The sequence below is a fragment of the Capricornis sumatraensis genome, chromosome 4, assembly GCF_032405125.1.
Source record: "Capricornis sumatraensis isolate serow.1 chromosome 4, serow.2, whole genome shotgun sequence".
Taxonomy (NCBI): domain Eukaryota; kingdom Metazoa; phylum Chordata; class Mammalia; order Artiodactyla; family Bovidae; genus Capricornis; species Capricornis sumatraensis.
Window position 1 is genome coordinate 107,643,646 of NC_091072.1, and position 26,054 is coordinate 107,669,699.

Sequence of the window (26,054 nt, forward strand, 5' to 3'; positions counted from 1 at the left end):
AGCTATAAAGTGAAACTCCCATGTTCATTCTTGGGCCGTATCTAATAGTTGATTATCTGCGCTAGAGGCTCTTTCCTCAACACCACCTTTGTTCTTGCTCACTTCTGAATTCTACTTCCTCCCTTCTCACTTCCATTTTCAAAATAGTAGTGATTATTATTGCCAAGAATGTTGAAAAACAAATTTGAGCTTAATTATACTTTCCAGAAAGGGCTTCATATTCCCAGTCCCTTCATTCTTGATTTCTTTTCTAATTCTTTGCCCAGCTTAAATTTTATTTAACTGCTTTGAAATTATACTAAAGTGCCCAATATATTATATATATTTTCATTTTAATCCTGTTATTCAGAATTACCAATTCTCACAAATTTGAAAGGAATTGCTTCTTACAAAAACTTCAACAATCTAGTCACAGTAAGAGAAGAAAATACCTTCTAAAAACCAGGAAAAAGATGAGACTTGAATATAGAATCAATTCAAAATATAGACAAAAACTAGACATTAAATGATTTTGGAAATTAAGATCCAGCAATGTTCTAATTTTGCAAGTACAAAATCTGAGAATCTGAAAGTGATAAATAATATAGTTTTAAAGCCCAGAATCAGAATGTAAAGGTAACCCAGCTCCCAGTTAAGTTTGTATTTCCATAATCCTCATGTTTCTGAAGTTTAGCACTCTACTTTGAATACAAGATATTCAATACCTCTTTGCTAGATCCAGCTAAGAAGAATAAATTATATTTATTCTAATTCAGCAAATTTGAATATAAAGGAATCTGCTAAGCACTATACTAATTCCACTCATTTCAAAGGCTCCTGTGCCAAACTGTAAGGTAGTGACTTTTCATGAGGCCCTATATGCACAGTGCTTATGGCTTAATGATTTTAATGGCCTCCAAAATAATTCAAATCTGAAAAAACTGGCTTCTAAGTAAAGTTTCCTTAAAATTTCATCAATAACAGAATCATATGTCCAGAAAATCCTGAGTTCAAAGTTGTTGCAAGTTATAGGAAAAACTTATATTTGATATGATGCTTTGAGCATCATATCAAATGTTTTAAGCTATACTAGTGGAGAAGGCAATGGCACCCGACTCCAGTACTCTTGCCTGGAAAATCCCATGGACGGAGGAGCCTGGTAGGCTGCAGTCCATGGGGTCGCTAAGAGTCAGACACGACTGAGCGACTTCATTTTCACTTTTCACTTTAATGCACTGGAGAAGGAAATGGCAACCCACTCCAGTGTTCTTGCCTGGAGAATCCTAGGGACAGGGGAGCCTGGTGGGCTGCCGTCTCTGGGGTCGCACAGAGTCGGACACGACTGAAGCGACTTAGCAGCAGCAGCAGTGTGAAAACCATCGCACATTAATTTTATTGTGATATATAATAAGTATTTTTATAGTTTACATCATCACATTAAAAATGTTGTTATAATTATATATGTATATATATGTGCTAAGTCATTTTAGTCATGTCTGAATCTTTCTGACCCCATTGACTCTAGCCTTCCAGGCTCCTTTGTCTATGGGATTCTCTAGGCAAGAATATTGGAGTGGGTTGCCATGTCTTCCTTGAGGGCATCTTCCCCACCCAGGAATCTCTTATGTCTCCTGCATTGGCAGGGAGGTTTGGTGCTAGTGGTAAAGAAACCTCCTGCCAATGCAGGAGATGTAAGAGATGCTGGTCAATCCCTGGGTCAGGAAGGTTCCCTGGAGGAGGGGATGGCAACCCACTCTAATATTCTTGCCTGTAGTATCCCATGGACAGAGGAGACTGGAGGGCTACACTACATAGTGTCATGAAGAGTCAGACATGACTGAAGTGACTAAGCATACATACACACACACACACACACACACACACGTTAAAGGGGAACCCATTACCAAGTGAGAACATTAGTAAAAGAAGACTAGAAGAGAAATTTGGTAAAAGAATTCTGTTTGATTTGTTAGATTAAATACATTTTTTAAAAAGGTTCTGCATCTCAAGTAAGTTTATACATTTAAAGCAGTAACAATTAAAAACCCAATAAGAATACTTTTTAAACCTGACAGAGTATAAAATATAAATTAAAAAGCAGATAGTCATGTCAGCTAACAGTTTTAATACAATGATATTTCTCCTGAAGTATATGTGCAAAAATATCAAAGTGGATCATTGTTTTTAAAAATAGGAAAATTAAAATAAGACATTCAGAAAAAAACCTAAGCCAAGCATGATGGCATATAATGAAAGGAATGAGAGCTACTGTCAAATGTAAGGTCATAGAAAAACTAGATATCAACAAGTTAAAAACAAATATAAAGCCATATTTGAAATTTTTTTAAAGAAATTCTAGATGAAATGAATTTTTTAAAAAGACCATAAAGTTTAGTGACTTTGATGGTTAAAAAACTACACAACATATGCCCATACAATATTATAAAAGGAAGAAAAACTTCAGATCGGGAAACAATTTAGGGTAAATATAGCTATTAAAATAGTAATACTCAATATTTATTCAAGTAATACAAGCCTACACCGAAAAATGGCAAAGAAAAATATTAAAAATTATAAACAAAAGCAAGTTACTACCAAGCCTACTCCCAAACCTAGTAGAACAAAATAAGTTAAAATTTAAAAAATAAATGTAAATGTTAATAAGGTGATGGAGAACCCAGATACAGTCATATATTATGATAGCTTAGAGTTCTGCTATTTTATAAGAATTCTACTTTTGAAAATAAAAATACAAAGATATTAATTTTATGAGCCAAAAAATAGGTAAAAGCGTTCAATTATTGGTAAACTGTTAAGCAGATAAGAGTATATTAATAAAATCAAAACCTATGTTTCTTAACTTCCTTTTTCCTATACCCTTGACTAACATACACACAAACACACCCTTTTAAATACATAAAAGCATTTTTAAATTTATTTATTTTTAATTGAAGGATAATTTTTTTTACAGGATTGCATTGGTTTCTATCAAACATCAACAAGTGAAGAAATGAAACCCTATAGAAAATCATTTAATTCAAATACTATGTAATTCTGACAATATTCCAGGAACAATGTTGGCATTAAATCATAGACACTGAGCAATACATAGTGTACCTTTATGGATCTCACAGGCTGGTAAATATTGAAAACAATTCTGTAAGGTTAGTATAAATTGTCTTAAAGTTTTATAAATAGTTTATATTAAGATGAAGAGATTCTTTAAGTGCAATAAATCAATATTGGAATTTGAGTGGCTGTGATTAAATTATGACATAGATGTAAAAACATGTAACGGTTTCTTGAACACAACTGCTTCATATTTGTTGCAAAACAGAAAATAATATTTTTGAGATATACTGAATTCTTTCTTAGCCTAGATTATTTTTCCACTTATATTTTGTGTAATTACATAAACACACCTTTGCCATTACACTATTTTTCATATTAAGTGCTTTTTCATCTTTATGTAGAAATGAATTTATTGTGGCTTCAAATTTTCTAATTCTGTTTGGCTTGTTGTATTTATTTCTGAAGCTCCTCTAAGGGCTTGTGAATCACAATGCACAAGAAAAATCTGAGGGTGATACAATAGAATTAAAAGTGACTTAATGAGTAGTGAAATGATTTCAAAATTATAATCAATGTTATAGTGTTCTATTCTCATTTTGGGATTGTAGTGCATAATTGTCAGTGGCACACATTATTCTACAATATTCCATATGCTAAGAAAAAAAATCACTATGCTTTTGGAGAGCTCTCACATGATTTCTTTTAAATCATTTTACTATTATTTAAATATGAATAATGATTTAATTTCAAAATAGCATTCTTTAAAATGAAATATTTCAAACTCATCAATACTAAAACCTCTTATACAACTCAATTTTTCTAGAGCTAGCATCATGACCAAAATAAAATTATAATTATGTAGAGTATGTGTTGACTTATGCATACATGTACAGCTAGTTATATAAGCATTTTACTGACCCTCAATTGAAGAAAAATTTCAAAGTATAAATAAAATACTAACTGGATTTTCAGTGGTAATAAAAAAGATTTACTTAAAAACCTAGGCAACCATTTTTATGTTTTATTGTATCTTAAGAAAGTAAACCATTACCTGTGCAAGAATGGGGAAGCCAAGATTCCTACATCCGTTACAAGGAGTTAATGCTTCCCAGAGTCCTGAGGGCCCACAAGTGTTTTCATCATCATCATCTTCTTCCACTTCTCCTGGTGACAAATTTATTGTAGATGAAGTTCTCTGAAATTAAATTTATATATACCAATATATTATATCAATGTCAGTTAAATATCTTAACATCAATTAAATTACATAAATTTCTCATGGTGTATGTTGGCAAGAAGAAATTAGCTTAATTTTGGCCATAGTTATGTGACTGTGCTATGGAAATCAGCCAAAAAATATGTATAATTTAATTTTAAGTTGAGTGTGAAAGAAAACAAAGTGAAAAAACTGGGTGACAAAGATTAGTAAATTGCAAAGTTCATGCTGAAGAACAGGACATGAAAATGACTCAAGAGAACATAAAAACAGCAACAAACATTTTGATTTCTAATGCAATCAGAGGAACAAAATGAAAATATTGAAATAGGAATTGATAAAAAGTCCTTTTTTTTCACAATGTCATCAAAAAGTAGACTCATTTTTGGGAAAAAGAAGAAATTCATAAAATTTTATATTATATGCATAAGAGGGGTATGTGCTAAGTCGCTTCAGTCATGTTTAACTCTTTGCAACCCCTGGAACTATAGCCCACCAGGCTCCTCTGCCCATGGGATTCTCTAGACAAGAATACTGGAGTCAGGAGCTTTGCCCTCCTCCAAAGGATCTTCTACACCCAGGGACTGAACCCCTGTCTTTTATGTCTCCTGGGAAGCCCTTGAAAGAGGGGTGACACTTTTAAAGTTAATAATAGGACTTCCATGCTAAGCAAACATATTTAGTTTTGCTACTTTTCAAATCTCACTTAAATGATAGCACAACTTTTGCAAAAATGATCTAAACCATAAGGACAAGGACAACAGGGGGGAAGTTAACAGATGAGCAATATCTAGAAAACATTTAGACAATGATAAACAGATGATTTATCAATTTCATATAGAAAACCTGAGGAAACGGAAAGCAAATTGTCTGCAAAGAGGAAGAACAAAAAGCAGATCTATTCATGATTCAACTCCTCTAAAGGACTTATGAATGAGAGAGACTGACTACCTGTGAAGTAACAATGCAAGAAATTTTGTAGGTGCTGGTGGAGCTAAAACAGAATAGAAACTCTATATTAGAAATTAGACCCCAGACTCATCACCCAGCCAAGAAAATAAACCTTCACCACCTGACAAGAAATTGGAGATTTACCTTCTGGTGAGGTTGAAGCAAAGGGATTATGAATTCTAAGAAACCAGGCACAGTGAACTGAGGGATGCCTCTTTAAAAACAATGAAATTTAGTGAATATCTATGTAGTAAATAAAGATGCTCCACCTGCCCCAGTGCCTTCTTCCCACATTCGTCTTAGAGAGCATGGCAGCTAAGTTCATATCTCCCAGGTAGCAGATGAGAGTATACTCTGGACTGCTCAAGAAAAACAATCTGTAAGTACTTAGGAAAATGGTAGAGGGGTCCATGCCTTAATGCCTACCATGAAACCCCTCCCCAACAAACTCCATCCACATAAACAGTTTCTAATTTTTCAGTTAAATATGAACAAGAGTATGATAGCCGTATATTGGAAGGAAGCTTTTAACAGGTCAAACTAAATATACAGATAAAAATTATAAACAGTATCCTCAGAGAGAGAGAATACATAAAATCCAATAGAACAGTTGGAAAATAAGTCTGAGCAAATTCTCCAGAGGACAGAACAGAAGAAGTTAAAAGTTAAGAAAATTAAGGGATCAAACTAAGAGTTCCAAGTAGAGGTAACAAGAAACTGTCAAAGTAACAATTCAAGAAATTTTGCCAGAACAAAAGAAAAATTCCACCTTAAAAGAACCTGAATCACCAGTCTATGTTCGATGCAGGATACAGGATGCTTGGGGCTGGTGCACGGGGATGATCCAGAGAGATGATATGGGGTGGGAGGTGGGAGGAGGGTTCAGGATTGGGAACTCATGTACACCCGTGGCGGATTCATGTCAATGTATGGCAAAACCAATACAGTATTGTAAAGTAAAATAAAGTAAAAATAAAAATTAAAAAAAAAAGAACCTGCTGAATATCCAGCAGATAGTATTTTTTTAATAGCAAAGACAATAAGTTTGTCTAGAAATATTCAGAGTGTAGTGTTCAGTATAACATTGATAGATCATGATTACTGAAGTTAGTAAAGATAGTTTACATACTGAATTGTAAATAGCACCCATCTCCCCCTAAAAGTTGTTGCTTTACAAAACAGCATATAAGACTTCACAATATGACTGGTTTTTGCATTCACCTCTTACATTTCCCTTTATCAATTTTCAATAACTGAGAAATTAAGAACTTCAATAGTCCTTCAATGAGTTACTGTCTGTAAGATATAATACAATGCTACAGTGCTTTTATACTACAATAATACAGTGCTACAATCTACTGAGCCCTCTATTATTCATTATTTTAATTCACACAAGACTTTCAGGAAAATACTAAACTAAGCCACAAGAAGTAAAGGAAAACCCAAGGTCATGGAGATGGTAAGTGACAGAAAAAGAATCCTAATCCAGACTGCCTAACTCTAGGGCATCCAATTCATATGTTTGATCAATGCTATCTATAAAAATGACTAGAATGATCAAATGGGCATCTCTTTCACCAACTCATGATCAATTATTGGTTTGGCCATCAAGGTTGACACACATGGCAGTATAAATCATATGCTTGGCTAACATCTTCTGTCTCTTTCTCCTCCCCAAAGAAAAACTGCTTATGTCTGTTCCCAGCTCATAATTCTTCAATTACTTCCCATTGTAGAGCTAATAATATCCATATTCCTTAATATGGCTTCAAGGTTTTATGGTCAAACTGTTTTTCAGCCCCTTTCTTACTCCCTTTTATTCACCCAAGGCTATAACCAAATGGAATTATTTATCCTTTCCTAATTTGTGTGTGCTTTTGTTCATGCCCTCCACCTTACTTCTCCATACAACTATTGTACTGGTTAACAGTTTAGACTCTAAAATTAATCCTGGATTCAAGTTCTAACTCTCTTACTTTTTAGCCTACTAATTAGTGTGATTTTCAGAGTATAGGACCACTGGCAGCCTCACCTACTTTATGCAGTGGGAAAATAATACAGTAAATTTTTCCTGAAAAATAAGGTAATGAATATATGGTACCTGACACACAGACAGGTTTCAATAAGTATTAACCACAGTTTTTAGCTATTGTTCTCCTATAATACTATTGATTCCTCAAGATATAGTTCAGATTTCACCTCTTACATAAAATTTTCCAGATTTACCACAAACAGGAAGGATTTTGTTCTCTTCTGAAAGTCTTCAGTTCTTTCTGTCAGTTTGTGTATTCTGTTATTTCACATAGACTTTGAAATGACAAATGGTACAGTGGCAAAGAGCAAAAGTTTTATAGTCAAACAGATATATGTTTAATATATACAAATAGATATATATTCCTGGCTCTGCCACTTGCAAGCTGTGTTACTGAGCAAATCACATAATCTGACTAATCCTCAGTTTCCTTATCTGCAAAGTAGGCATAATAATCATTCCTACTTGAAGGGGTTATATGAGGATAAAATTAGTTGCTTGACAGTGACAGGTAGATGAAAAATAATCAGTGCTGCTGCAGTGCTGTCACTCAGTCATGTCTGACTCTCTGAGACGCTATGGACTGCAGCCTGCCAGTCTTCTCTGTCCAGGAGATTTTCCCAGCAAGAATACTGGAAGGGGGTGCCATTTCCTCCTCCAGGGGCTCCTCCAGACCCAGGGATCAGAGGCGCGTCTTCCGTGTCTCCTGCATTGCAGGCAGATTCTTTACCACTGAGCTACCTACTGTGGAAGCCCATAAAAAATAATCAATAAATGTTATTTTTATTATAATCTTTGGCCTGTAAGAGTTATATACACACAAACAGACACATACAAATTATCTTTCTTAGTTAATTGTAAGTTATCCGAAAGCAAATATGCCTTATTCACAATTGCATCTCTTACTATGTGCTTTTGGATAATGTAATTTAATAATTATTTATTAAATAATCATTAAAGGAATGAGTTTTAAACTAACATTTCATTTGACTACCTAGAAAATTTTACTAATAATAAGAGGTATATATAATTGTATCACAAGTCTCATATTGTTATTTTAGTTTTATTTTATATTAACATTTGCCAATAGCATTAGCAAAAGTAGCAACATTTATTTTATAAATTTTATGGTTTAGTACTGCCCCCTAAAGACAGTTTAGAAGTTAGCTGTTAGAAGTTGCTGCTGCTGCTGCTGCTGCTAAGTCGCTTCAGTCGTGTCCGACTCTGTGCGATCCCTTAGACGGCAGCCCACCAGGCTCCCCCGTCCCTGGGATTCTCCAGGCAAGAACACTGGAGTGGGTTGCCATTTCCTTCTCCAATGCATGAAAGTGAAAAGTGAAAGTGAAGTCGCTCAGTCGTCTCAGACTCCTAGCGACCCCATGGACTGCAGCCTACCAGGCTCCTCTGTCCATGGATTTTCCAGGCAAGAGTACTGGAGTGGGGTGCCATTGTTAGCTGCCCCCTAAAGACAGTTTAGAAGTTAGCTGTGTACAATTCAATGTTACTCACTTTGCAAGGTCATCCTACAACTTAGGACAGATTATAATACAATTCCTCTGACTCGAGGTCCTATAATCTTTCTCAGAACTACTAATTAGAAGGAAGTTTCTAATTTCTAGAACTTTTTAAAGAGACAAAAGATATTAAAAATATTCAGAATATCCACAAAGGAGTTTCTGTGTTATGTTATACTTTATCATTGATGGCCTTTAAATTTTTTTTTAAGTCCAAAATTCTGTAAGTCTACAATGTTATGTGGCAACCTGGATGAGAGCTGAATTTGGGGGAGAAAAGATACAGGTATATGTATGGCTGAGTCCCTGTGCTGTTCACCTGAAACTATTACATTATTAATCAGCTATACTCCAATACAAAATAAAAAAGTTAAAAGTTAAAAGAAATTGTAAATCTAAGCAATTAAAGTGTATACTGTTCAGGAAAAGGATCAAGAATCAGATATGGTTCCCATACAGACTCTTTAATCCTCATTAGTCAATCCTTGAATGCATGTCTTTAGAAACACGCTGGCGGGGGGAGAAGAGAAAATCCAAGGATGTCCAGTGTTAGTCCCACCAGGCTCCTCTGTCCATGGAATTCTCCAAGCAAGAATACTGGAGTGGGTAGCCATTCCCTTCTCCAGGGGATCTTCCTGACTCAGGGATCAAACCCAGGTATCGAACTCTAGCATTGTAGGCAGATTCTTTATCGTCTGAGCCACCAAGAAAGCTCCAAGGACATCTACATCCTGTCCAAAAGTCCCTGGAAGAAAAGCAGAAACTGATGCTTCTCGACAGAGCCAGGATATAGGAGAACAACCTGTGAGTGGGGAAATGGGATGATGGAATGAGACAAAGCTACTTCTCATCCTATCAGAAATGCAAACATCAAATTAAAAAGTAGGAAAACAGTCTAAAAGAATTGTCAATGCAAAGAGACCTGGCAAATGGGCAGACTCCAGGGAGAAGGCAACCATCAGAAACAGAGGGCAAAACAAAGAAAGATCATTAGGGACAGGAGTCAGCAATCTGGTCTGCAAATCAGCAAAGTCTTTTTGTGTTTGTTTTTCAAAACTGAAAATGATTCATTAACTTTTAAAGAAACTTAAAGTAACACATGCTTATTGTAAAACAAATCATTCAAAATAAAAAGTTAAAAAGGAGAAAGTGAAGCTTTTCTGACATTAATTACCATTACAAACATTCAGTGCATGTCCATCTAGATTTGAACTCATGTCCAGTGCTTTGTCAGAATTGATAAATATACAATTGTATGCCAAAGAGTACCCTTATTGGGTGGCTCAGATGGTTAAGAATCTGCCTGCAATTCAGAAGAACTGGGTTCAATCCCTGGGTAAGGAAGATTCCCTGGAAAAGAGAATGGCAATCCACTCCAGTACTCTTGCCTAGAGAATCCCATGGACAGAGGAGCCTGACGAGCTACAGTCCCTGGGGTCGCAAAGAGTTGGACACAACTGAGCGACTAACGCAACAACAACATATATTTCCAAAGTCTCCACACCATGACAAGAGAAAAAAAATTTCTTATATGAAAAATTGAAAATGTTACCCTCTTCCTTTAAAACTTTTAATAGTTTTTCATTGTTCTTTGGATAAAATTCAAAATTCTTAACATGATTTCAGAGGCTGTGTATGATTTGCCATTACCTGCATTACCTAGTTTTGTCCCATTTCCATCATTCTTCCTTCCCTTTGCTCATAACATTTAAACACACTATGCTCTTTCTTTTGAATACATCAAACTTTCTCTTATATAGAACTTTATCTAAGTACATACAGTTTTCTCTTACAGAGGCTATTAGTTGTCTCCACTATAATAGAACACCTAGCCCTCTTTTTCTACAGTAATAGAATCCTAATTTTCATCTGGGCACATGTCTTCTTTGGGGCTTTCCAAACGGCACTAGTGGTAATGAATCCAACTGTCAATGCAGGGGACAGAAGAGATGTGGGTTGGATCCCTGAATCAGGAAGATCCCCTGGAGGAGGGCATGGGAACCCACTCCAGTATTCTTTCCTGGAGAATCCCATGGACAGAGGAGCCTGGCAGGCTACAGTCCATAGGCTCACAGTCAGACAGGACTGAAGCAACTTAGCATGCAAGCATGTTAGCTTTGAATACAAACCATTTTTCCAATCTCTGTCACAGCTAAATGTGGCCGTGTTATTAAGGTATAACCCTGGGATATAAGAAATGTTCTTAAAGAGGCATGTCCTTCCTTCTTCTCTTTCCTCTTTCTGCTGACTGGAGTGCTAATGAAATGATTAGAGCTAGAGCAGTCATCCTGGACCATGAAGGATCCTTGGAACTAGAGGATATACATAGTGGAACAACAAATAGAATAATCCTGGGTTCCTTGTACTGATGAGGACAGTCCATCCTTGGACAGTCCAGCCCTAAGTTATGTAAGTGGAGTGAAATAAACTTCTCCATTTCAAGCCACTGCTATTTGGATTTTCTGTTACTTGCTATTGTACTAAAACCTAATAAATTCATGGAGCAATCTCTTCTCTTGTCTTCATCATGATTAATCTTCTTTGTACTCTAGATGTGAACTTAATTCAATCCCTCTGATAGTCCTTTTTGGTACCCCAAAATTAGTTTCCTTTCTTATATACTTTCACAGCATCCTGATATTTTTATAGTAATTATCACAAATAAAATTTTAAAAACTAATTAGATGACTTTCGTTCACTAACTCCTTTCCTGGGACTTCCCTGGTAGTCCAGTGGCTAAGACTCCGTACTCCCAATGCAGGGGGCCCAGGTTTGATCCCTGGTCAGGAAAGTAGATTCCACACGCTGCAATTAAGAGTTTGCAAGCTGCAACTAAAGATCCCATGTGCTACATGGAGGAATGAAGATCCCACATGCTCCAAGATCGGGCACAGCCAAATAAATAAGGAAATGGTTAAGAAATAACTCCTTTCCCTACTGGATTACAAACTGCATAGCTGCAGAGGTGTCTGTTGGTTTAGATACCACAAAACCAGTGCCTATGTGTTGATTAAATAAATGATGAGTGAGTGAGTGAATGTCAGCTTGCCCTAAAAATTTTAATAATGTGAATATTCTCACTGATACTAGGAGGCATCAATTTAACTAACCTTGAATTTAGTGTCCTTTATCTTCTGACTCCTCTATATTCCCTTGCCCTCACTATATTCATTCCATGTTCAAACTACTATAGAACTCAATATCTGCTTGATTTCATTAAAGAACGCCTTTATGCCAACTATTAGCAAGCAATTTAGAGTTTAACAAAAACTCTGTAGTTGAGGAGACTAAACTTTAAATTGCACAACTTAATCATTCCTCATCCCCAACAAATATTTGTCTCCCTGTGATGATGGTTGGGTAGAAGGATGGTTTCATCTTCTTTGGTGTCTATTTCTTCCCATAGAAATTTTTATCTGCTCTTCAAATTACTTTACCTTTTATAATGCAGGGAAATGCGATTCTAGTAAGATTTAAGGCAGCAGGAGAAGGGGACGACAGAGGATGAGATGGTTGGATGGCATCACCAACTCAATGGACATGGGTTTGGGTAGACTCCAGCAGTTGGTGATGCACAGGGAGGCCTGGCATGCTGCGGTTCATGGGGTTGCAAAGAGTCAGACACTACTGAGAGACTGAACTGAAACATCTGCTTTAAATTTTCTGAGAATAACTCCAGAGCTATCTTATACTATCTTTTCACCACAGTCATTTGCTCCAAGTTAGTGAAATTCACAACAGATGCATTAGGGTCTTCTGAAAAATGAAATCTCTCTCAGATTTATTTGTAGTTACCTATACATCCTAAACTGATTTATACCAGCAAGGAAAAGGAAGAACAAATTCTTTAGGCCAATGAGTACACTGAGTCCACCTTCTATAATCCACACATCAAAATAATATCACTGTGCATGGTGATATTTTAAACCTGGAGATTCTCCAGTATTCACATTTATTAAAGGACAGAATTGCTATTAAAGCAAGTATTTTAGTTGCAAGGAATATTGAAGACTAGATTAAGGAGAACTATTCTCTTTTTAATAGTACATGAGACGTTCATTGTAATTGCTCTAAAACGCTGTGTTCCAACACACTGTGTCCCCACCTGCTACCTCTTTACATAGCTGACATTCTTTGCAGGGCCATCTAGGAAACTTCAAAGAAGAACTTATTTGGTTTCTTATTCTACTTTAGTACTCAGTTCAGTTCAGTTCAGTCGCTCAGTCTTGTCCAACTCTTTGTGACCTCATAGACTGCAGCATGCCAGGTTTCCCTGTCTGTCACCAACTCCCAGAGTTTACTCAAACTCATGCCCATCAAGTCAGTGATGCCATCCAACCATCTCATCCTCTGTCATCCCCTTCTCATCCTGCCTTCAATCTTTCCCAGCATCAGGGTCTTTTCAAATGAGTCAGTTCTTCACATCAGGTGGCCAAAGGATTGGAGTTTTAGCTTCAGTGTCAGTCCTTCTGATGAATATCCAGGACTGACTTCCTTTAGGATGGACTGGTTGGATCTCCTTGCAGTCCAAAGGACTCTGAAGAGTCTTCTCCAACACCACAGTTCAAAAGCTTCAATTCTTTGGCATTCAGCCTTCGTTATAGTCCAACTCTCACATCCACACATGACTACTGGAAAAAGTATAGCTTTGACTAAATGGACTTTTGTTGGCAAAGTAATGTCTCTGCTTTTTAATATGCTATCTAGGTTGGTCATAGTTTTTCTTCCAAGGAGCAAGTGTGTTTTAATATCATGGCTGCCGTCACCATCTGTAGTGATTTTGGAGCCCCCAAAATAAAGTCTCTCACTGTTTCCATTATTTCCCTATCTATTTGCCATGAAGTGATGGGACTGGATGCCATGATCTTAGAATTCTGAATGTTGAGTTTTAAGATAAGTTTTTCAGTTTCTTCAAGAGGCTTTTTAGTTCTTCATTTTCTGCCATAAGAGTACTAGCATCAATTTATATGTTCTTATGTATGTCTCTTAAAACTTTTGTTCATTTATCTGACTCTGGCATAATAATATTGTTTATTATTATGAAATGAGAGAGAAAGAAGTCTACACTGATGTCAGGTTTATGCACAAGAGGTCAAAGCTAAATTTCAAAAAGATAAAGGTTACTTTTAGAAAGTTGACTCAAGCTTATTTTTTCTGCAAGATTTAGTATAAGAGGCAAAATATGCAACTTTTGGAAAATATTCTTCATGACAGATCATTTTACATAAACAAATACTAGTTTTCAAATAGTTTCTTACTGAGGTATTGTTTATATATATAATATGCACCCATTTTAATATACAGGTTGATAACTTTTGATAAAAGCATACACTTGTGTAACCATCACCACAAATGGTTACCCCGTGCTCACCCCTGGTCAGTACCCACCAACTCCTGGCCCCAGAAATCTTTTTTCTATCACTCTATTAGACAGGTCCTTTGTAGAACTTCACAAAAATGGAATCACAAAGTATACACTTTAGGTCTGGCTTCTTTTGCTCAGCATAATGTGTTTGAGATACATCTTTATTTTACACGTATCAGTAGTGTATTCCTTTCTAATGCTAAGTAGTATTTTACTGTATGGATACATCAAAACTTTTTTATATACTCTTCCTTTAATAGACATTTAGGTTGTTTCCAGTTTGGAGCCATTATGAATAAAGTTTCCATGAACATTCACATATAATTCTATATGTGAACATAAATTTCTGTTTCTCTTAGGTAAACACCTAAAATACCAGGTTACATGGTAAGTGTATTTTAAACTTTTTAGGAAATTATCAAAATGTTTTCCAAAGTGTTTGTACACTTTACATTCATATTAACGTTCTAGTATCTTCCCATTCTTGGAAACACTTAATTTAGCCATTCCAGAAGACATGTGGTGCTGCCTTTTAAGTGCCTTTAGCACTTTTAATTTCCACTTCTGTGACTGCCAACGTGTTATATCTTCTCCTGTGCTAGGCCAGACACATGTGATTTGGTGTGAAATATCCTTTCAAACCATTTGTCCATTTTTAATTGGGTTAATTTGACTTCTTACTGTTGAATTATAAACTTTTTTTTTAATGAAGACTATTCTTTTTAGAGTCATTTAAGGTTCACAGCAAAATTGAGATGAAGGTACAGAGATTTCCCATCTGCCTCAAGCCCCTAGACATGCAAAGCTCTCTTTATAAACATCCCCCACCACAGAGGTACATTTGTTACACTTGATATTAATGAACCTACACTGATACACTGTAACGATCCCAAGTCCATAGTTGATATTACAGTTTACTCCTGTACATTGTAAGGGTTTATACAAATTTATAATGACATGTGGACTTCGCTGGTAGCTCTTCTGATAAAGAATCTGCCTGCAATGCAGGAGACCCTGGTTGGGTTCCTGGGTTGGGAAGATGTGCTGGAGAAGGGATAGGCTATCCACTCCAGTATTCTTGGGCTTCCCCGTGGCACAGCTGGTAAAGAATCTGCCTGCAATGCAGGAGACCCCGGTTGGGTTCCTGGGTTGGGAAGACCTGCTGGAGAAGGGATAGGCTATCCACTCCAGTATTCTTGGGCTTCCCTGGTGGCACAGCTGGTAAAGAATCTGCCTGCAATGCAGGAGACCTGGGTTTGATCCCTGGGTTGGGAAATCCCCTGGAAAAGGGGACAGCTACCCACTCCAGTATCTGGCCTGAAGAATTCCATGGATTATAGAGTCCATGGTGTCACAAAGAGTTGGACACCATGGGGTGACTTTCACTTTCACTTTCATAATGATGTGTATATATTATTATGATAACATATAGAATATTTTCACTGCCCTAAAGATCCTGTGTTCCACCTATTCACCCTCTGAACCCAACCACTGTTCTTTTTTACTGTCTCTATAGGTTTGCCCGTTCAAGAATGTTATAAAGAATATAGCCTTTTCAAACTGGCTTCTTTTTATTGTAACATACATTTAAGTTTCCTCCACACCTTTTCCTGGCTTTTCATAGCTCATTTCAAAGCTCTGAATAATAGGTTTCTTTTTAATCTCTGAATAATATTCCATTGCCTGGATGTGCCACACTTGATCGACTGAGAGACATTTTGGTTTCTTCCAAGTTTTGGCAATTATGAATAAAGCTGCTATAGACATCCTTGTGCTTATTTTTTGTGTAGACAAAAGTTTTCAATTACTTTAGATAAATACCAAGAAGCAAGATTGCTCTGGATCATCTGGTAAGGGTAGGTTTAGTTCTGTAGTAACTGTCTGCTAAGTGTCAGTACCATTTTGTATCCCCATCAGCAATAAGTAAGTTTCCCTTGCTTCACATTTGAGCTCCACATCTTGTGTCAGCATTTGGTATTGTCAGGTTTCTGTATTTTGACCATTCTAGCAGTTGTGCAATAGTACCTCACTCTGGTTTTAATGTGCATTTCCCTGATAACATATGATATGGGACATCTTTGCATATGCTTATTTGCCATTTGTATATCTTCTTAGATGAAGTGTCTGTTAAGGCCTTGCCCCATTTTTAAGTCAGTTGTCAGTTTTCAAACTGCTAAGTTATGAGTTCTTTGTATATTATGGATAACAGTCCTTTAGCAGATATATGTTTAACAAATATTTTCTCCCAATCTTAGGCTTATCTCTTCTTTCTCTTGACTCTGTCTTTCACAGAGGAGAAATTTTATTAATGAAGTCTGCTGCTGCTGCTAAGTCGTTTCAGTCGTGTCCAACTCTATGTGACTCCATAGACTGCAGCCCACCAGGCTCCCCCGTCCCTGGGATTCTCAAGGCAAAAACACTGGAGTGGGTTGCCATTTCCTTCTCCAATATTAATGAAGTCTACTTACCAATTATTTCTTTCGTGATTCAGGTCCTTAGTATTGAATCTAAAAAGTCATCACCATACCTGAGGTCATGTAGATTTTCTTCTATGCTGCAATATAGGAGCTTTATAATTCTGCCTTTTACATTTAGGTGTACAATCTACTTTGAGTTAATTTTTGTGAAGACTGTAAGACCTATGTTTAGATTCATTTCCCTGCATTGTATGTCCAGAATTGTAAGAGTTTTTCTTTAAAAATATTCTATATTCTGGGCATACATTCTTTGTACTATTTAGGTAATATATTTTAAAAATTTGCCTACACAAAGTCACAAAGATAGTCTCCTATATTCTGGTTTCATATTGTTTGCTTTTACATTTTGGTCTTTGAAACACATTGAGTTAATTTTCATAGCAGTATGAGGCAAAGGTTGAGGTTCATTATTGCTTATATCAATAGAAGCTGTTTCAGTTGCACTGGTAACATTATCTTTTCCCCACTGAACTTAACTTCCCTGTAACTTAAAAAAGTCAATATACCATTTATGTTCAGTTCAGTTCAGTCACTCAGTCATGTCCGACTCTGCAACCCCATGGACTGCAGCACACCAGGCTCCCTGTCCATCACCAACTCCCGGAGCTTACTCAAACTTGTCCAAGTCTGTGATGCCATCCAACCATATCATCCTCTGTCATCCCCTTCTCTTCCCGCCTTCAATTTTTCCCAGCATGAGGTTCTTTTCCAATGAGTCAGTTCTTCGCATCAGGTGGCCAAAGGATTGGAGTTTCACCTCCAGCATCAGTCCTTCCAATGAATATTCAGGACTGATTTCCTTTAGGGTGGACTGGTTGTATCTCCTTGCAGTCCAAGGGACTCTCAAGAGTCTTCTCCAACACCACAGCTCAAAAGCATCAATTATTCTGCGCTCAGCTTTCTTTATACTCCAACTCTCACGTCCATACATGACTACTGGAAAAAGCATAGCTTTGACTAGATGGACTTTTGTTGGCAAAGTAATGTCTCTGGCTTTTAATAATCTGTCTAGGTTGGTTTTATCCTTTCTTCCAAGAGCAAGTATCTTTTAATTTCATGGCTGCAGTCACCATAGGCAGTGATTTTGGAGCCCAAAAAAATAGTCTCTCACTGTTTCCATTATTTCCCCATCTATTTGCCAAGAAGTGAAGGGACCAGATGCCATGATCTTAGTTTTCTGAATGTTGAGCTTTAAGCCAACTTTTTCACTCTCTTCTTTCATTTTCATCAAGAGGCTCTTTGGTTCTTCTTCACTTTCTGCCATAAGGGTAGTGTAATCTGTATCTCTGTCTGAGGTTATTGATATTTCTCCCAGCAATCTTGATTCCAGCTTGTGCTTCATCCAGCTTGACATTTCATATGATGTACTCTGCATATAAGTTAAATAAGCAAGGTGACAATATACAGACTTGATGTACTCCTTTCCTGATTTGGAACCAGTGCATTGTTCCATGTCCAGTTCTAACTGCTGCTTCTTGTCCTGCATACAGATTTATCAGCGGGTAGGTCAGATGGTCTGGTATTTACATTTCTTTAAGATTTTTCCACAGTTTGTTGTGTACACAGTCAAAGGCTTTGGCATAGTCAATTAAGCAGAAGAAGATGTTTTTATGGAACTCTCTTGCTTTTTGATGATCCAACTGATGTTGGCAATTTGATCTCTGGTACCTCTGCCTTTTCTAAAACCAGCTTGAACATCTGGAAGTTCACGGTTCATGGACTATTGAAGCCTGGCTCAGAGAATTTTGAGCGTTACTTTGCTACGTGTGAGATGAGTACAATTGTGTGGTAGTTTGAACATTCTTTGGCATTGCGTTTCTTTGGGATTGGAATAAAAACTGACCTTTTCCAGTCCTGAGGCCACTGCTGAGTTTCAAAATTTGCTGCCTATTGAGTGCAGCACTTTCACAGCATCATCTTTTAGGATTTGAAACAGCTCAACTGGAATTCCATCACCCCCATTAGCTTTGTTCGTAGTGATGCTTCCTAAGGCACACTTGACTTCTAATTCCAGGATGTCTGTCGCTAGGTGAGTGGTCACACTATCGTGATTATCTGGGTCATGAAGGTCTTTTTTTGTATAATTCTTCTGTGTATTCTTGCCATCTCTTCTTAATATCTTCTGCTTCTTTTAGATCCATTCCATTTCTGTCCTTCATTGAGCCCTTCTTTGCATGAAATGTACCATTGGTATCTCTAATTTTCTTGAAGAGATCTCTAGTCTTCCCCATTCTTTCATTTTCCTCTATTTCTTTGCATCAATTGCTGAGGAAGGCTTTCTTATCTCTCCTTGCTATTCTTTGGAACTCTGCATTTAAATAGGTATATCCTTCCTTTTCTCCTTTGCTTTTCACTTCTCTTCTTTTCTCAGCTATTTGTAAGGCCTCCTCAGACAGCCATTTTGCCTTTTTGCATTTCTTTTTCTTGGGGATGGTCTTGAACACTGGCTCCTGTACAATGTCATGAACCTCTGTCCACAGTTCTTCAGGCACTCTGTCTATCAGAACTAATCCCTTGCATCTAGTTCTCACTTCCACTGGATAATTGTAAGGGATTTGATTTATATCATACTGAATGGTCTTGTGGTTTTCCCTACGTTCTTCAATTTAAGTCTGAATTTGGCAATAAGGAGTTCATGATCGTCCACAGTCAGCTCCTGGTCTTGTTTTTGCCGACTGTATAGAGTTTCTCCATCTTTGGCTGCAAAGAATATAATCAATCTGATTTCGGTATTGACCATCTGGTGATTGTCCATGTGTAGAGTCTTCTCTTGTGTTGTTGGAAGAGGGTGTGACCAGCGTGTTCTCTTGGCAAAACTGTTAGCCTTTTCCCTGCTTCATTTTGTACTCTAAGGACAAATTTGCGGGTTACTCCAGGTGTTTTTTGACTTCCTACTTTTGCATTCTAATCCCCTATAATGAAAAGGACATCTTTTTTTGGTGTTAGTTCTAGAAGGTCTTGTAGGTCCTCATAGAACTGTTCAAGTTCAGCTTTAAGGATTACTGGTCAGGCACAGACTTGGATCACCGTGTTATTGAATGGTTTGCCTTGGAAACAAACAGAGATCATTCTGTCATTTGAGATTGCATCGAGGTACTGCATTTCAGACTCTTGTTGACTATGATGGCTACTCCATTTCTTATAAGGGATTCTTGTCCAAAGTTCTAGATATAATGATCATCTGAGTGAAATTCACCCATTCCAGTCCTTTTTAGTTCACTACTACCTAAAATGTTGATATTCACTCTTGCCATCTCCTGTTGACCACTTCCAATTTGCCTTGATTCATTGACCTAACATTCCAGGTTCCTATGCAATATTGTTCTTTACAGCATCAGACTTTACTTCTATCACTAGTCAAATACACAACTGGGTGTTGTTTTTGCTTTGGCTCTGTCTCTTCATTCTTTCTGGAATTAGTTCTCCACTGATCTCCAGTAGCATATTGGGCACCTATCAACCTGGGGAGTTCATCTTTCAGTGTCCTATCTTTTTGCTTTTTCATACAGTTCATAGGATTCTCAAGGAAAGCATATGAAGTGGTTTGCCATTCCCTCTCTAGTGGACCACATTTTGTCAGAACTCTCCACCATGACCATCTTGGGTGGCCCTATACAGCATGGCTCACAGTTTCACTGAGTTAGACAAGGCTGTGGTCCATGTGATCAGTTTGATTAGTTGTCTGTGATTGTGGTTTTCATTCATTTGATTAGTTGTCTGTGCTTGTGGTTGGCCCTCTGGTGGGTAAGGATAAGAAGCTTATGGAAGCTTGCTGATGGAAGAGACTGACTGAGGGGGAAACTGGGTCTTGTTCTGATGGGTGGGGCCATGCTCAGTAAATCTTTAATCCAGTTTTCTGTGGTGGGCAGGGCTGTGTTCCCTCCCTGTTTTTTAACCTGAGGCCAAACTATGGTCCAGGTAATGAAGATAATGGTGACCTTCTTCAAAAGGTCCCATGCATGCACTGCTGCACTGAGTGCCCCTGACCCACACCTCTGCCGGAGACTCCTGGACACTCACAGGCAAGTCTGGGTCAGTCTTTTTTGGGGTCACAGCTCCTTTCTCCTGGGTCCTGGTGAGCACAAGGTTTTGTTTGTGCCATCCAAGAATCTGTTTCTACAGTCCCCTGTAAGTTCTGGTGGCTCTATGGTGGGGTTAATGGCAACCTCCTCCAAGAGGGCTTATGCCATACCCAGGTCTGCTGCACCCAGAACCCCTGCCCCTGCAGCAGGCCACTGCTGACCCATACCTCCACAGGACTGCCTCGGTTTCTGTGGGGTCTTTGGGTCCTGGTGCACACAAGGTTTGTTTGAGCCCTCCAAGTGTCTCTGGTGGGTATGGAGTTTGATTCTAAATGTGACTTCACCCCTCCTACCGTCTTGCTGGGGCTTCCCCTTTGCCCTTGGATATGGAATACCTTTTTTTGGTGGGATCCAACATTCTCCTGTCCATGGTTGTTCAGCAGTGAGTTGTAATTGTGGAGTTCTCTTAGGAGAAGATGAGTGCACATCCTTCTACCCCACCATCTTCCTCTGCCACACTCATAAAGCTGTTGTTTGCAGGAGCCTGCAATCCTTCCTTCCTCAGTAACCTTACATTCTCAGCTGTGCTTCCCTGTGCGACTAGAGCTGGGCACCAGGCTCCTGGGGACGACAGGGAGAAGCAGTTGGTGGGGAGAAGGACTTGAGGTCCAAGAGGGATGAGGGTGGGCCACCAGGGCAGCTGGAGGGCCGAGGAAGGATGGGGCTGGCCTGACCATATATGTGATGGTGTATTAATATTTCCAACCTCTCTCTATTCTGTTCCATTGATCTTTCACTCTCTCCTCATGCCACTGCCATGTTGATTTGACAACCTTAGCTTTATAGTAAGTCCGGAATCAAAGAATCCTTCCAATTTGTTGTTTTTCAAAAATTTTTTGGCTATTCTAGGCCCTGACTTTGCAGACACATTTTAGAACACATCAGTGTCTAAAAAAAAAAAAAAAAAAAAAAACAGTCTACTTGAATTTTGTTTGGAATTTGAGTTTATAGTAGAATTTTGGAGGAACAGATATCATAACAATATTTATTCTTCCAATTTATGAACATGGTATATCTCTCCTTACTTTAGGTATTTTTTATTTTTCACAGTCCTCATTCAGTACACCAGTTTTCACATGTCTTGTTAAATTTGTAGGGATAAACATGTATTTCAAGTTTTTGGAAAATATTTTCAATGGTATCATTAGATTAATTTTAATTTTCAATTGTTCTTCATGTAAAAGCATACAATTAATGATCTTACACCCAGTTACATATTTTAGTGCTTTTTTGTGAATTTGTTAGCATTTTCTCTGTTAAAGATCATATCATCCATGAATAAAACAGAGTTTTACTTCTTTCTTTGAAATCTGTATGCCTTTATTTCTCACCCTTATTGTACTGCACTGCCCAATATGTCCAGTACAAAAATGAATAAAAATGGCAAAAGTAAACATCTTTGTCTTGTTTCTAATCTTAAGTCAAAAACATTCAGTCCTTCAGCATTATGAAGTATCATAGTAACTGTGGCATTTTTGTAGAAAGACCTTTTATAGGTTGAGGAATTTCCTTCTATTCTCAGTTTACTGAAACTTTGTATCATGGATAGATGCTTTTACTATAACCATTTACATGATCATACATTTTTCTCCTTTATTCTATTAATGTGGTGAACTATATTGACTTTCAGTTCAGTTTAGTTGCTCAGTCGTGTCCGACTCTTTGCGACCCCATGAATCGCAGCACGCAAGGCCTCCCTGTCCATCACCATCTCTCGGAGTTCACTCAAACTCACGTCCATCGAGTCAGTGATGCCATCCAGCCATCTCATCCTGGGTCGTCCCCTTCTCCTCCTGCTCCCAATCCCTCCCAGCATCAGAGTCTTTTCCAATGAGTCAACTCTTCACAGGAGGTGGCCAAAGTACTGGAGCTTCAGCTTTAGCATCATTCCTTCCAAAGAACACCCAGGGCTGATCTCCTTCAGAATGGACTGGCTGGATCTCCTTGCAGTCCAAAGGACTCTCAAGAGTCTTCTCCAGAACCACAGTTCAAAAGCATCAATTCTTTAGCGCTCAGCTTTCTTCACAGTGCAACTCTTGCACCCATACATGACCACTGGAAAAACCATAGCCTTGACTAGACAGACCTTTGTTGACGAAGTAATGTCTCTGCTTTTCAATATGCTATCTAGGTTGGTCATAACTTTCCTTCCAAGGAGTAAGCGTCTTTTAATTTCATGGCTGCAGTCACCATCTGCAGTGATTTTGGAGCCCCCAAAAAATAAAGTCTGACACTGTTTCCACTGTTTCCCCATCTATTTCCCATGAAGTGATGGGACTGGATGCCATGATCTTCATTTTCTGAATGCTGAGCTTTAAGCCAACTTTTTCACTCTCCTCTTTCATTCTCATCAAGAGGCTTTTTAGTTCCTCTTCACTTTCTGCCATAAGGGTGGTGTCATCTGCATATCCGAGGTGATTGATATTTCTCCCAGCAATCTTGATTCCGGCTTGTGCTTCATCCAGCCCAGCATTTCTCATGATGTACTCTGCATGTAAGTTAAATAAGCAGGGTGACATTATGCAGCCTTGACGTACTCCTTTTCCTATTTGGAACCAGTCTGTTGTGTCATGTCCAGTTCTAACTGTTGCTTCCTGACCTGTGTATAGGTTTCTCAAGAGGCAGGTTAGGTGGTCTGGTATTCCCATCTCTTTCAGAATTTTCCACAGTTTATTGTGATCCACACAGTTTAGGATTAAAAAAAAGAAAAAAAAAAAAAAACCTTGCCTTTCCAACATATACCCAATTTGATCATGATGTATAATATTTTTAATAGAATGCTGTCCTTAGTTTGTTACTATTTGATCAAGAATTTTTGACACCATATTCATGAGTAGTATTGATGCATAATTTTTCTTTTGTATAATGACTTTGGTGTCACAGTTATCTTGACTTAATCTAACAACTTGGGAACAACCCTCATTCTTTATTTTCCAAAAGGGTTCTTACTAGTGAACCATCTGGGCCTAAACTTCTCTGTGGGAGAAATTTTAATTAATATAAAACTTAATTATATGTGTGTGTGCTAAGTCGTTTCAGTCGTATCCAACTCTGCGACCCCGTGGTCTGTAGCTCACCAGGCTCCTCTGTCCAGGCATGAATACTGGAGTGGGTTGCCATTTCCTTCTTTAGGGGATCTTCCCAAACCAGAGTTCGAACCTGAGTCTGGCAAGCGGGTTTGAACCTGAGCACTGGCAAACAGGTTCCTTACCACTAACGCCACCTTTAATTTAATTAATTAAAATCACATCCCTACATCAAACAAATGGATTAAAAATTTTAAGTATTGGGTTGACCAAGAAGTTTGTTGGAGTTTTCCTGTAAGATCTTATGGAATAAGCTGAACAAATGTTTTGGTCAACTGAATACCTATTGAACAACAACTACTACCTACAAGACTAAACATGAGGTTGAAGAAAAATGAAGATAAATATGTCATAAAATCTAAACTGAAAGTGTAAAAAGATGTAGATAAGTAATCAAACAATAAAACTCTGCCAAAATTATTAGCATTAAAGAGACACAGAAACAAGGTATTAGGAGGTATAGAAAAGGAGCAATTATTTCCAACTGTGGAGAGAGGAGGACTAGCACTGTTCTGGGCACATTATATCCATATACTTTTGACTTGACAACTCTGGTCCTTTCCTTTCTCTATTGCCTCTTTTAACAATAATAAAATGGAAATTCTCTCATTACATTTCTCATTCCTCATTGCAGTGAGTATGTATATATCCATGTCTTAATGTATGTCTGGCGGCGGGGGGGGGGGGCAGGGGGGAGGCTGAAAAACTGAAAATTAAAAGTATGTTTGATTAGGAAAATACATTAAAAAGTATTTTCAATACAGTTCTACCATTAAAAATTAAGATAAAAATTATTACTCTTAAATGACAAATTTTACCGTATTTGATATATAATAATATATATTACTAGCTAGTCCTCATCTCTATGTTTCATTTCTTTCTATTATACTGTATTTTCATCCATTTTCAGGGGAATTAGTTGTTCAGTTGATCTTCCTAGGTGGTGTAGTGGTAAAGAATCCACCTGCCAATGTCGAAGGCCCAGATTTAATACCTGGATCCAGAATATCACCTGGAGGAGAAAATGGCAACCCACTATAATACTCTTGTCTGGAAAATCCCAATGACAGAGCAGCCTAGCAGGTTACAGACAATGGGGTTTCGAAGAGTTGGACACAACTGAAGCAACTTAGGATGCACACAGTTGTTCAATTATATGAAAGCAAAATTTTAGAAAAGCAAAGAATGAGATTGAAATGTGTATCAATTAGACCACCATAAAGTAACAAAACTTACAACTGCAGCATTTTCCATTGACAAGTAAATGAAGACAAATTAGACATTAAAGCTGTTAGATCAGCAGAAAACTGATTAACTCTAGGTCATAATGACACTAAATCAAAGTAGAACAAATAGGAATAGAAACTGGGGTTTTTTATACATTCTGTTAACATAATCAAGGGTAGGTTAAGGACATAGCACTGTTACAGAAATGGGGCAGATGGTTTAGACTAATGATTTGATACTTTTGGGTGACTTCCATGATTCATATTATTGGTTGGAGCAAACTACACAATAAACATTGGTTCACAATTATTTTAAAAATGAGTAAGTACATTTTACCACAAATCTGCAGAACATAATTTCTTAACTTTATCATATAAAAAGAGAATGTAAATAAAAGACTAATATAATCAGCTTGGGTCCATGAAAAACATAATGCAATAGAAAATAAGACTAGAATATTAAATACTGTTTTCAACCTACAATAGACATTAGACATGTTGTGGGTGTGTGTTATTTTGCTTCAGTAATGTCTTACTCTTCGCAACTCTGTGGACCATAGCCTGCCAGGCTTGTCTGTCCGTGGGACTCTCCAAGCAAGAATATAAGAATGGATTGCCATGTCCTCCTCCAGGGGATCTTCCCAACCCAGGGACTGAACCGGTTTCTCTTATGTCTCCTGAATTGGCAGGTGGGTTCTTTTACCACTAGCAATACCTGGGAAGCCCATGTTAGTGTTTGCAAATTTAATTGCAGGATCAAAACATTTTCTTAGCAAAAGCAGAATCCAAGGGGGAAAAATCTGGTAAATGTGGAGAACATTACAAAGTAAGACTATAAATGGACAAAGGAACAACTGATACAGAATCTTTTAAATGCATCCAATCAGGAAGTCTTTTTAAATACTTGTTATTCACAAGTGCTTTCATTAACAGTTATTAAACATCTCTTAACAAAATGAAATAAAATCAAAATATTTCTGATGAGATGTGTGTGCTACAAAATGCTATAAATTGATGCTACTCTTCCATGGCATTTTGGATTTTAATAAAACAC

The 26,054-nt window shown here is 37.5% G+C and overlaps 1 protein-coding gene across 5 annotated transcripts in view; it reads right to left on the reverse strand.

Annotated features, from left to right (window-relative positions):
• Positions 1-26,054, reverse strand: part of ANKS1B (ankyrin repeat and sterile alpha motif domain containing 1B) — a 1,136,988-nt gene that overhangs the window by 840,609 nt on the left and 270,325 nt on the right. For all 5 annotated transcript variants that reach the window (XM_068970630.1, XM_068970629.1, XM_068970628.1 and 2 more), the window contains exon 9: positions 4,103-4,246. In XM_068970630.1, coding sequence (XP_068826731.1) covers positions 4,103-4,246 — 144 coding nt within the window. The remainder of the gene's footprint in view (positions 1-4,102; positions 4,247-26,054) is intronic.